The sequence below is a fragment of the Nomascus leucogenys genome, chromosome 14 (genome assembly GCF_006542625.1).
Source record: "Nomascus leucogenys isolate Asia chromosome 14, Asia_NLE_v1, whole genome shotgun sequence".
Taxonomy (NCBI): Eukaryota; Metazoa; Chordata; class Mammalia; order Primates; family Hylobatidae; genus Nomascus; species Nomascus leucogenys.
In genome coordinates, this window is record NC_044394.1 from 45,900,182 (window position 1) to 45,913,635 (window position 13,454).

The following is a 13,454-nucleotide window of genomic DNA, read 5'->3' on the forward strand; positions in this document are numbered from 1 at the left end:
TCCACCCACCTCGGCCTCCCAAAGTGCTGGGATTACAGGCATGAGCCACCTCGCCCGGCCAATCCTAATTTCTTTTAATCTGCCTAATGCTGAGTTTTAAATTCAATCCCCATTTATTACCTGACAAGCTAGTCTCAGTTCAGATTAGACTCTTTTAAATGCTATCACAAATAAGAGTAGTGTTAGTGAACAATATCTCCTTACAATTAATTTTTTCCAATTAGATGTCCTATCTCCTCAACTAAGGCACGAATGAAAACATGAGTATATTCTTGGTGTGAATCTAAGTCAGCAAGAGATATGGGCCATGATTCAAGGCCTCAGGTGCCCCAAACGAGGGGACTAAAGCAAACTAGTACTCCCCAGAATACAACTGGTAGCATGTGAGATAATTCTAGGACGTACATCAAGGAACATTTTCATTTTAACAGTACATTGTAAACTAATCACTAAAATCTTAATTCATGTAAAAAAGAAGAAAAATTCAGATACAAGAAATCCTTTTCTTGTTTCAAGAAACAGGAAGTTTGTGGCCATTCTACATACATTTAGTGAAGAAACTATATGGTCTATACTGCTGGTTCATCAGGTGACTGGGAGAAGAAATACGGCATTGTGTCTGCAGTGCACGGCTCAAGCTGGCGTAGGGATGGGTGTCTCTGGTTCCCAGTGGTGACAAATGGCCTGTAGACAGATGGGTTAAACTTTGAGTTAGATGTTTCGCAGCTGTGGAAAAACACTGCTAGCTTCAAATAATCATTACTAACAAAAATAAGTCACTAAAATCCTGAACTTTTAAGAATCAGATTTTTAGGACAGTCTTTCTTTTAAAAATAAAACTTTTGACCAATAACAACCTAAATGCCCAGCCTAGTTGAGAAAGGTATAGTTCATCCGCACAATGGGGGCACCTGGGTAAAGAAGTAAATTTGTCCATACTGCAGTTTCAGCACTGCATCGCTAATCTAGGTCAGCAGTCTACTCTGGGCAATTGGCGCCCTCTGCTGTAAACAGCCAGCAACATATTGCTGTGGAAAGACCTGCAACTAGCCAGGTCAGAAGAACAAGGTGCAGGAGAGCATGTACACTATCCTACTCTTCATGTTAAAAAACAAGGAGCGGGTGTGAATGCATTTCATAGACTAACCCAGAAGTATGTAAGAACCTGGAAACAACGGTTACCTCTGGGGAAGAAATCTGATACATTTAAAACTGGGTATGAGGGACTTGCTTTTTTGTATTTTTTGGAATTGTTATCATCAAGCGCACATACTACTTAAAAAGTTTTTAAACATCCATGTCTTAGAGGCAGCATCTAATCAATTCATGGAGGGTAAAGTCCTGTGAGGAAGAGGGGAGGGTGAGAATTGGTGGATGTGAAGAAATGGGAACACTGCTAACAAAAACAGTGTACACACTCTTAAACTTTGCATCTCAATAGAGAAACTAGTGACTCCAAGAGAAGTGATGAAGGGAATTAAGACAACCCTTCAGGAAAAAAAAAAAAAAGATTATTTAAGAATATTAGGCTTCAAAAATAGAAAACCAAACAGTGACAACAACAGCTATTTTCAAGTCTATGTGAAGTTATGAAGAAGACGGTAACAGCTGCTTTATGGCCACAGAGGGCCATAGACCAGCAATGATCTTACGTGGCAATAACAAGTAGTATTAAATGGTTACAGTAGGCTATCAAAATATCTCTATTGCATATAGACACTGAAAAATAAAGGAATAATCTCCTTTTAATTAAATTAGATGATCTTTAAAATCATTTAAATATCTAATTTAATTAAAAGGAGGCTACTCCTCTTTTAATTAATTTAAATGATCTAATTAAATTAGATTATTTAATCCAATCCTTTCATTTTTCAAAATAAACTTAGGCCTATGAGGTTAGGGACTTGCCAAAAGTCACAAGACTAGTTAGTAGGTGGGATTTAAACCCTAATTCTAATTCCAGATGAGTTACTCAACTGCACAGAGGCAGACAGATGACACACTGAGTTCCCTCTTAGCTCACTTAATGAATTAGTCAATAAAAAGTAGATAGGAAATACTGGCTTTTCATTTTTAAACTCAGGACTTCATCATTCTAAATTCCATCATGCAGCATACACTTTAGCTTTAGCTTTTCTTGTATGCTCCTTTTCTTTTTTTTTTTTTTTTTTTTGAGGCGGAGTTCTGCTCTTGTCACCCAGGCTGGACTGCAGTGGCGCGATGTCAGCTCACTGCAGCCTCCACCTCCCAGGTTCAAGGGATTCTCCTGCCTCAGCCTCCCAAGTAGCTGGGATTACAGGTGCCCGCCACCACACCCAGCTAATTTTTGTATTTTTAGTAGAGACAGGGTTTCACCATGTTGGCCAGGCTGGTCTCAAACTCCTGACCTCATGATCCACCCGCCTCGGCCTCCCAAAGTGCTGGGATTACAGCCATAAGCCATCGCGCCTGACCAGCTCTTTAATTTTCAACAAAATATCTTATTTAATATTAAGTTACTTATAATACTAAATAAGATATTTAATCTTGTACTATTTAGTATTGCAATCTCTGATATACTTCAAAAAGTGTAAAATCATTACTAATAAATTTAGAATTCTTTAACTTTTTTTGAAAGCCTGAAATACTTCTCCTATCTAATAATGTACCTTAAAAGGTCCAACTGTCAAAAGCAGAAAGAAATTGACTTTAGAGTTGAGAAACAGTCACTTAAAATACACTGTTACAACTGACTTTGTTTAAAATGTGTTATAATTTTTATAACAGGAGATGGCATCAGCTTATGCTAAATTACTCAGTTACAGATTATCAATGATCAATTATCAGTTTTGGTTTTGTTGTTATTCTCTGAATTATTATTAATTTCAGACCATGAAGTCCCCATCTCAGGAAACAATTGCCCTGGAATCCAAAATGGGACAAGTCCAAAAAGCACCCTCATGTGGGTCAAGTCAAAGACACGCAGAGTCCTTTGGGAGGCCAAGGCGGGTGGCTCACTTGAGGTCAGGAGTTCGAGGCCAGCCTGGCCAACATGGTGAAACCCTGTCTCTACTAAAAATACAAAAATTAGCTAGGTGTGGTGGCGCATGCCTGTAATGCCTATAATCCGAGCACTTTGGGAAGCTGATGAGGGCAGATCACTTGAGGTCAGGAGTTCGAGACCAGCCTAGCGAACATAGTGAAACCCCGTCTCTACTACAAATACAAAAATTAGCTGGGTGTGGTAGCACATGCCTGTAGTCCCAGCTACTCAGGAGGCTGAGGCAGGCGAATCGCTTGAACCCAGGAGGCGGAGCTGCAGTGAGCCAAGATCAAGCTATTGCACTCCAGCCTGGGCAACAGAGCAAGACTCCACCTCAAAAAAAAAAAAAAGAAAAAAAAAAAAAGAAACATAGTCTGACCTTGAGGAGGGTTTTGTTTCAGCATTTACGGTTTTCACCATGATGAACTTCTTCCTCCTAATTTAAATCTCATCTATTAAATCAAACCAGCTGATCAATGATATGTTTGAGAGATTTTATAAAATTATTGCTATTTGACCAATCTATTGCAGCATTTAGAAAAATACTGTAATAGGTACTAAGGATACTGTTGTAGGAAAAAGAAAATGTAATGATAGAATTCTACCTAACTCAGCTGTAAATACATACACAAACTTAATAATAAAAACACTGACCAGAGATTCATCAAAATTGTGCTCATAACTATGCTGGAGAAGGCAGGGACAATGAAGAGTTAAATTTCAATTAACATAACAATTGATAAATTGAAAATTTAACTCTTCATTGTCCCTGCTCTAAGCCTAATACACAGAAACTACCCCGTAATTGTTATTTAGTTACTATTTTGTAAAGCCTTGAACTATAACAATTGCAATCATAAGAAATCTGAAAATACTCTTCAGATCCTATGTAATTGCATCATAAAGAATGTGATTATTGCAGTAAGACTAACCAGGCTAAAAAATGAAAAAAGAAAGAAAAGAAAAAAGCAGGTGATTACTTATATTTTTTAAAACTACAGAAACTACTCTGACATTAGATCTTATGAGAAAAAGTAGTAGCATTAATGAATCTCACCACTGCTGAGAACACTCTTCCAGGCCAAAATGGAAGCTGCTGGTAAGGTGTTTAGGGAACGCTGCCTCCCCAATAAATGACCTGCAAATTGGAAAAAAAAAAAAAAAATTTAAGATACATTTCCGTGTGAAAAGGAACATTTTAAACAGCAACACCCACAAAATATATCTATAGAATAAAGAACCAAGAGAAGGGAATAAGTAATTTCTGGGCTCCAGGACAACTTGTCAAGTAGCTGACATCATACCTCATCTTCTCCCTTCACCCTCACATTCAACCAGTTACCAAGCCCTTCAGTCTCCTCAAAAATCAATCCACCTGCCAGCTGTACCTTTTCCTGTGGCCTCAATGCCCCTTCTTTGCTCAAGCCTCATCACCACTCAGCCACAGAGTAACAAGTTTCCTAGCAGGTTTCCCACTTTCAATCTCTCCCCATCTGCTTCATGGCTTTTCTAAAATAACAGGTCTGGTCACTTCACAGCTCTGATAGATTATTCTCTGGCTCCCTACTACCTTCAGAACAAAGTCAAAACTCCTCAGCATGGCCTACAGGCCTGCCACATGGCCCCAAGCTTCCACACCAGCCTGCTGCCCCATCTTTCTCTCCTCCACCTTCCCTCTGGCCATGCCAGACTTGTAGTCAGTCTTGAACCTACTGTGCTCTCGCATACTTCCGTGTCTCTGAAAGGTTCTCTGTTTGTCTGAAACATCACCTCTTAGTGAAGCCTCCCTGATCCTACAATGTTCCCCCTTCCCTCTGGAACCCCCGCAGCACCACGTTGACTGTACTGTGTACCCCCTCACACAGTGTGGTACTCCAGAACAGGCTCTGACACAGCATTTATGGGCAAGTGATTTTTGACAAGGGTGTCAAGACCATTCAATGAGGAAAGAATCATGTTTTCAACAAGTGGTGCTGGGACAACTGGATATCAACACATAAAAGAATGAAGTTGGCACCCTACCTCACACCATATGTAAAAATTAATTCAAAATGGACCAAAGACTTATAGGTAAGAGCTAAAATAATGAAACTTAGAAGAAAACATAGGGATAAATCATCATGACCTTGGATTTTGCAATGGCTTCTTAGATGAGACACCAAAAGCACAGTAACAAAAAGAAAAAAAATAGATAAATGAGACTTCATCAAAATTTAAAACTTGTGGCTTCAAAAATACTATCAAGAAAGTGAAAAAGACACACAGAATGGGACAAAAATTTTGCAAATCATAGATCTGATGTAAGGGTCTTGTACCTAAAAAACATAAAGAACACCTACAATTCAACAATAAAAAGACAACCCAATATAAAAGTGGGCAAAATATTTGAATAGATATTTCTTAAAAAAAAAAAAAAAAACACATATACAAATAGCCATTAGCACATGATAATATGCTTCTTATTCATGAGGGAAACGCAAATCAAAACCACAAACTGATACCACTTCACATCCACTGGGCTGGCCAGGTAAGGAGGCTCATGCCTGTAATCTCAGCACTTTGGGAAATTGAGGCGAGAGGACTGCTTGAGCCCAGGAGTTCAAAACCAGCCTGGTCAACATTGCGAGACCCTGTCTCTACAAATTTTTTTTTTTTTAATTAGCCAGGCATGATGTCACACACCTGTAGTTCCAACTACACAGGAGGCTGAAGTGGGAGAGTCACCCGAGCCCAGAAGGTTGAGGCTGCAGTGAGCTGCAATTGTGCCACTGCACTTCTACCTGGGCAATGGGACAAGACCTTGTCTCAAAAAAAAAACAAAAACCCACATCCACTAAGATGGCTGTAGTCAAAAAGACAGACATTAAGTGCTGGCAAGGAAGTAGAGAAATTGGAAGCCTCATATACTGCTGGTGGGAATGTAAAATGGTGCAGCTTTGGAAAACGGTTTGGCAGTTCCTTGACACCTAAACATACATGTCACATGTATGGCTCACACCTATAATCCCAGCACTTTGGGAGGCCAAGGCGGGAGGACTGCCTGTGCCCGGGAGTTAGAGACCAGCCTCGGCAACATAGTGAGACCCACTCTACAAAAAATAAAGAAAAACTAGCCGGGCATGGTGGCATGCACCTGTAGTCCCAACCACTCGGGTGGCTGAGGTGGGAGGATGGATTAAGCCCAGGAGATGGAGGCTGCAGTGAGCCGTGATCGTGCCAATGCACTCCTGCCAGGGCGACAGAAGGGGGTTAAAAAAGAAACATTAAACACAGTTTCCATATGACCTAGCAATTACAATCCTAAGTATATACCCAACAGAAATAAAAATATACTTACAAAAACATTGCACACAAATGTTTCTAGCAAAATAGGCCTAACAGCCAAAAGGTGGAAACAACCCAAATGTTCAAACGATGAGCAAATAAACAAAATGTGGTATTCATACAATAGAATATTATTCAGCCATAAAGGATGAAGTGCTGGTACATGCTACAAGGATGAACCTTTACAACATTATGCTAAATGAAAGAAGCCAATCACAAAAGACTACATATTACATGATTCTACTTATATGGAATGTCCAGAACAGGCAAGCTACAGAGAGAGAGAGGGAAAGTACATCAGTGGTTGTGCTGGAGGCCAATGGGAAGCTGGGAAGTGACAGCTAAAAGGTACAGGTTTTCTTTTTATAGTGATTATAATGTTCGCTGCATTGCTCTGGTGATATACTAAAAACCACTGAAATGTACACTTTAAACGGATTATTTGTATGGTATGTGAATTATGTCTCAACAAGGAAGCTGTTACCAAAAACAAAAAACAGGCTTTGGAGCCAGGTGATATGGGTGTAAAAACCTGACGTTCACCTAGCCTAACCTTAAGCAAGTTTCTGAATCTGTGTGCCTTAACTCCCTCATCTGTAAAATGGGAATAGCAATATATACCTCATGAAGGCATTGCAAAGATAAGGTGAGAAAAATGAAGGAAAGCTACAACAGCTAGGAGCTATTTGAACAGGGCATTGAAAAAGCAGGAGACGGCCAGGCGCGGTGGCTCACACCTGTACTCCCAGCACTTTGGGAGGCCGAGGCGGGTGGGTCACGAGGTCAGGAGTTCGAGACCACCACGACCAACATGGTGAAACTCGGTCTCTACTAAAAATACAAAAATTAGCCAGGCGTGGTGGCAGACGCCTGTAATCCCAGCTACTCAGGAGGCTGAGGCAGGAGAATTGCTTGAACCCGGGAGGCGGAGGTTGCAGTGAGCCGAGATCGCGCCATTGCACTCCAGCCGGGGCGACAGAGTAAGACTGTCTCAAAAAACCAAAAACAAAAACAAAAAAACAAAGGAGGAGACGGAGACAACATGGACAAAAGAATGTTCAAGTCAGATTTTCTGCCAAATGACGTCAGGTCAAAGATTGCAGCTAAATGAGTTTTAAAATACACATATTCGGGCTTTAGTGGTCTTCAGATTTCGAAACTACAAACGGTGGATTGTGGACTTCCAGTAAAATTGAGCAAACAGAAAATGCAAAGTCAATCACGGAGCGTTTCCTAGAGATAAACGTTCTGCTGGAGGACAAACCCACGCCAACATCAAATGAACCCGGGGATCGCACACGCCCCAAAGGCGATGCTTGCCAGTTTCCGCTCCTCTTCGCCAAGCACGCTCAAGCGGTTTCGTGAACTGGGAAGAACCCTGAAGAACGACGTCCAGTTCCTCATTTTACAGACAAGAGCTCCGCGACCCAGGGAGAGGACGCCAGCAAGGTCACACAGCGGCTCCGGGGGAAAGTGGGGGCGCGGCGTGAGGAGCCGGGGGCCGCGGCTTCTCGCTTCCCTCCGCCCCGGCTTCTGCAGGCCCCAGGCGAGCCCCCGGCTCCTGGCCCGCTCAGAGCCCCTGCTCCCGGCGTCTCAGCTCTCACCTGCCGTCCGGCTACACAGCACGGGGAGGCAGCCCACAGCGCGCACCGCGGTCGCCATGCTGGAGCCCGAGCTGCGCCTCGGCCTCCGCCCAGGGCAGCCTTGCCCACCGCCTACCGCGACTGCTCCTCGTCAAACGGCAAGCCTTGGGCCGCAGCGGAATTCCTGAGGCCCGAGTCCACGCAGCAGCGCAGGCCGGGGTGAGGGACTGTCCGGACGGGCCACACGGCAGGCGGAGCCCGGCGCGGCCGCGGACAGCCCCGCGGGAGCCTCGCGTTAGGACCCGAGGGCGGGGCTTGGACTGGCGGCCGGGCGTGGGCGGGGCTAGCTCACGCCTGCAGCGCCGGAGAGAGGGCATGACCGGCCGGGTGAATTTGGCTGCTTGTGCACGGGCTCTGGAGGGGTACGCTGGCGGGCGACCCTCGGGCTTACCCGAGCTGGCACTGCGGATCCCTGCGAGGTTCATAGAAGCAGGGAAGGGGGCCAAGTGCAATGAGGATCCAAGGGATGAATAAGCGAGGAATGTAGAGAAGGTGTTCATCCCCAACTCCAGTAAAGCTCTGAGTTTCATTAGATTAAGCACTTAAATGACCTGCATTTCACATACACTTGTGGATTCATACTGATTCTAACGTTTGGTCACACATGCATATGTCAGCCCTGGGCCATGGTTTTTTTATTGCCTCCATACCATCTACGCCTACTCAAGTGACCCACACACCTGCAACACAGAAGGGCACAATGTTCTAAGAGGGTAGCCTGCTCAGATAAACGTCTGGTTTTCGAGTCTAGAATAAGAATTTTCAAACATACAGAAGAGTAAAAATACTGACAAGCTAGAGTTAAAGATTATCAAGAGGAACACAGTTGTTTCATCTATTATTTTCCCATTTTCTTTGCTGAAATAGACAACTTATTTCATTCCAGGTTATTTTGATGCACACCATTTTCAACAGACCTTTTATATATTGAGTTAGCGAAATTAAGAGAAAAGAGATTGATTACACCTACGTGTAAAGCCAACTGCTTCAGCATAACTGGGAACATGGTAAGACCAGCTAATTCCATGAGCAAGGACCTACTGCCGCACTTCATTTGCTGTGGAGTGAGTTCCTAAGTCAGAGGCAACAGTGTGTGAAATAATTAAGTATTAAGTTCAAGGATAGTTGTTTTGGCAGACGCATTGTGGGCAGGAACGGCAAATCCATATCCAAAGTGTCTATTCTAGTGAGAACAATTGCTGCCCTTCCATGGTCCAATGTAATCAACCTACAACCAGATAGCTGGCTGAGCCCCCAGGAGTGTTGCCATATCAGGAGCTGTAGCCAGATTGTCCCTGGCGAGTGAAAGTCCACGTTGACCCCATGTGTAACCTTCATCCCTAGCCCTTTATTCATGAGTCCATTTGGCTAGGTAAAGAGGCTGACTGACATCCACAAAATGGGTTATTCTATCCACCTCATTAAAATCCTCTGTGGAGGTCGCCCTTTGATAAGCACTCATGTGGGAAATAATTATCTTCACATTCTGGGCTGAAGTTCATCCACATACCTGTTCCCTAGACCTCTTTGTCACCAACTTCCTAATTATGTTCCTCTCAAGTACTGACCATCCAGCCAAGCCATTAGCCAATGCTCATGAAAAAGTACAGATCTATACTTCTAACCAGGCAAAATGAACAACCCGGCACACTACTCTTAATCTTCTTCCCACTGGGAGGATTTCCCTTCACCGCCGTCCTTCAGAAGCATCCCAGAGTGGGATTGCAGTACTGCAGCTGTCCACTTTCAGGTGATACCAGCAGATCATTCAGAACCATGAGTAAACCAAGCCCAAGAGTTTTCTTCTTCAGGCAACTGATCATAGGTAATTCCTCATGAAGCTGTGGGTAGGGGTTAAGAGAGAGAAGATCATGTAACTTGCATGTTCAGGTCCTGCTCCAGTTCAGTTTCATATGTACCACTTCCATTCGATGATGGAGTGTTGCTGTGCACACACAACTTTATGGCTTGGTGGCCATACAACAGCCAGTTCATGATGAGCAGCTTAAACTGCATGGTAAGTTGCTGGTCAATGGTCAAGCCTTCAGACTCTGTTAAGGCCCAAAGCAAGTTTTGATTACTTAGTCGTTTGTTTCTAACTTTTAAATTTGAAATAATTACAGATTCAAAGATACAGATAGGAAGTTGCAAAAATAGTACAGAGAGGTTCCATGTATCCTTTACTCAGTTTCCCCAAATGGTACATCTTACATAACTCTAGTACAACATCAAAACCAGGAAGCTGACATCGGTACAATCCATAGATTTTATGAGTTTTACATACACTCATTTGCGTATGTGTGTGTGTAGTTCTATGCAATTGTGTCACATGTAGATTTCTGTATCCAGCGCCACAATCGAGATACAGAACTGTTCTATCTCCAAGACCACCTGTGCTTCTCCCTTCAAGTCAAATCCACCCCCTCTTTTATCCTCTTCTCCACCATCTTTAACCCTTGGCAACCACTAACCTGTTTCTCATCTCTATAATTTTATCATTTTGAGAACATTATATAAATCGAATCATATAATACATGATCTCATGACTGGCTTTTCACTCAGCATAATACCCTTGACATCTATCCAAGTTGTTCCATGTACCAATAGTTTCTTCCTTTACATTGCTGAGTAGTATTCCATGGCACTAACATTTGTTTAACCATTCACCCATTGTAGGACATTTAGTTTGTCTCAAATTATTATTTTTCTTTTTCTTTTCCTTTTCCTTTTTTTTTTTTTTTTCCTTAAGACAAAGTCTCACTCTGTCGCCTGGGCTGGAGTGCAGTGGCATAGTCTCAGCTCACTGCAACCTCCGTCTTCTGGGTTCAGGCGATTCTCGTGCCTCAGCCTCCCGATTAGCTGGGATTACAGGCATGTCCCATTACACTCAGCTAATTTTTTGTATTTTTAGTAGAGACGGGGTTTCACCATGTTGGCCAGGCTGGTCTCAAACTCCTGGTCTTTAAGTGATCCACCCACCTCAGCCTCCCAAAATGCTGGGATTACAGACGTGAGCCACTGCACCCAGCCTGTCTCCAGTTATTAACTATTTCAAACAAAGCTGCCATGAACATTCATATATGTGATTTTTTGATATTTAGAAATTTTATTTTTATTTTTTTGAGACAGAGTCTCACTCTGTTACCCAGGCTGAAGTGCACTAGCGCGATCTCGGCTCACTACAAACTCCCCCTCCCAAGTTCAAGTGATTCTCCTGCCTCACCCTCCTGAGTAGCTAGGTACAGGCCTGTGCCACCATGCCCAGCTAAAGTTTGTATTTTTGTAGAGACACCATTTCACCATGTTGGCCAGGCTGGTCTCAAACTCCTGACCTCAAGCAATCCGCCTGCTTCAAGCAATCCGCCCACCTCAAGCAATCCGCCCGCCTCAGCCTCCCAAAGTGCTGGGATTACAGGCATGAGCCACTGTGCCCAGCCAGAAATTTTAAAATTGTGGTAAAATACACATAACATAAAAATTGCCATCTTTTTTTTTTTTTTTGAGACGGAGTCTCACGTCTCGCTCTGTCGCCCAGGCTGGAGTGTAGTGGCATGATCTCAGCTCACTGCAACCTCCGCCTCCTGGGTTCAAGCGATTCTCCTGCCTCAGCCTCCTGAGTAGCTGGGACTACAGGGGCCCACCACCACACCCAGCTAATTTTTGTATTTTTAGTAGAGGTGGGGTTTCACCGTGTTAGCCAGGATGGTCTCGATCTCCTGACCTCGTGATCTGCCCACCTTGGCCTCCCAAAGTGCTGGGATTATAGGCCTGAGCCACCGCGCCTGGCCCATCTTAATCATTTTTAAGTGTACAGTTCAGTGGCATTAAGTACATTCACATTGTTGTGCTACCATCGCCACCATCTATCCACAGAAGTCTTTTATCTTTCAAAACTGAAACTGCAGCCATTAAACAGTAACTCCCCATTCCTCACTCCCCCAGTTCTGGCAACCAACATTCTACCTTCTGTGTCTATGAGTTTAACTTCTTTAGGTACCTCATGTAAGTGCAGTTATGTAGTATTGTCCTTTTGTGACTGGCTTATTTCACTTAGCATGTTGTTCTCAAGGTTCATCCAGGTATAGCATGTGCCAGAATTTCCTTACTTTTAATATTATGAATAATATTCCATTGTATGAATAGATTATATTTTATTATCCATTCATCTGTCAATGTACACTTGGGTTGCTTTCACCTTTTGGCTATTATGAATAATGCTGCTGTGAACATTACTGTACAGATAATCTCTTCAAATCTCTGCTTTCAATTGTTTTGAAATATAGCCATCATGTACATGATTTTGTGTGGCTGTAAGTTTTAATTTGGGGGGATAAATGTCAAGCCGTGAGATTGTTAGATTGTGTGGTAAGTATATGTTTAGTTTTTAAAGAAACTGCCAGCCGGGCATGGTGGCTCACGCCTGTAATCCCAGCACTTTGGGAGGCCAAGGTGGGTGGATCACCTGAGGTCAGGAGTTAGAAACCAGTCTGGCTAACATGGTGAAACCCCATCTCTACTAAAAATACAAAAATTAGCCAGGTGTGGTGGCACATACCTGTAATCTCAGCTACTTGGGAGGCTGAGGCAGGAGAATCACCTGAACCCAGGAGGTGGAGGTTTCAGTGAGCCAAGATTGAGCCATTGCACTCCAGCCTGGGCAACAAAAGTGAAACTCCATCTCAAAAGAAAAAGGAAAGAAAGAAAAAAAGAAAGAAACTGCCTAAATACTTTCCAAAGTGGCCATTCCATTTTATATTCCTGCCAGCAATGTGTGAAAGATCTAGTTTCTCTGTATCCTCACTAACATTCAGTATTGTCCCCATTTTTTTTAGCTGCTCTCATAGGTATGGTGACATATCATCATGGTTTTAATTTACATTTCCCTAATAGCTAATGATGTTGAATTTTTCAGGTGCTTCTAGAATTACCATCTGTATACCCTCTTGAGTAAAATGTCTGTTCATGTCTTTTGCTCATTTTCTAGTTGGATTGTTTGGTTTCTCTCACTGTTGTGTTTTGAGAATTCTTTGCATATTCTACATGTGAGTCCATTTTCTTTTTTCTTTTTTTTTCTTTTTTCTTGGAAACAGGATCTTGCTGTATCACCCAGGCTGAGTGTACTGGCACCATCATAACTCAATGCAGCCTCACACTCCTGGCCTCAAGCAATCCTCCTGCCTTGGCCTCCCAAAGCACTGGGATTATAGGTGTGAGATGCCACACCCAGCCAAGTTCATTTTCAAATAGGTTGTTTGCAAATATTTTCTCCCAGTTTGTAGCTTGCCTTTTCATTCTTGTGGAAGGGTCTTTCACCAAGCAAAAGTTTTTAATTTTGATGAAGTCCAATTTATCCTTTTTGTTTGTTTGTTTTATGGATCATAATGTTGGTGTCATGTCCAAGAATTCTTTCCCTAATCCATGGTCTCAAAGATTTTCTCCTGTGTTTTCTTCTAAAAGTTTTGTAA

General features: G+C 42.7%; 1 protein-coding gene across 3 annotated transcripts in view; it reads right to left on the reverse strand.

Moving 5' to 3' along the window:
- The window catches only part of MRPS5 (mitochondrial ribosomal protein S5), a 36,151-nt gene extending 27,901 nt beyond the window's left edge, over positions 1-8,250 (reverse strand). The window contains exons 1-3 of one of the 3 annotated variants that reach the window (XM_003281024.4): positions 7,951-8,250; positions 4,080-4,160; positions 547-684 (exon numbers count right to left, since the gene is read on the reverse strand). In XM_003281024.4, the coding sequence (XP_003281072.1) occupies positions 547-684; positions 4,080-4,160; positions 7,951-8,008 (277 nt within the window). In that variant the 5' untranslated portion in view covers positions 8,009-8,250. Of the gene's footprint in view, positions 1-546; positions 685-4,079; positions 4,161-6,967; positions 7,079-7,666 lie in introns of those variants that run through there. The other 2 variants (XM_030827174.1, XM_030827175.1) reach the window with 2 other exon arrangements.
- Between the last annotated feature and the right edge of the window lie 5,204 nt (positions 8,251-13,454).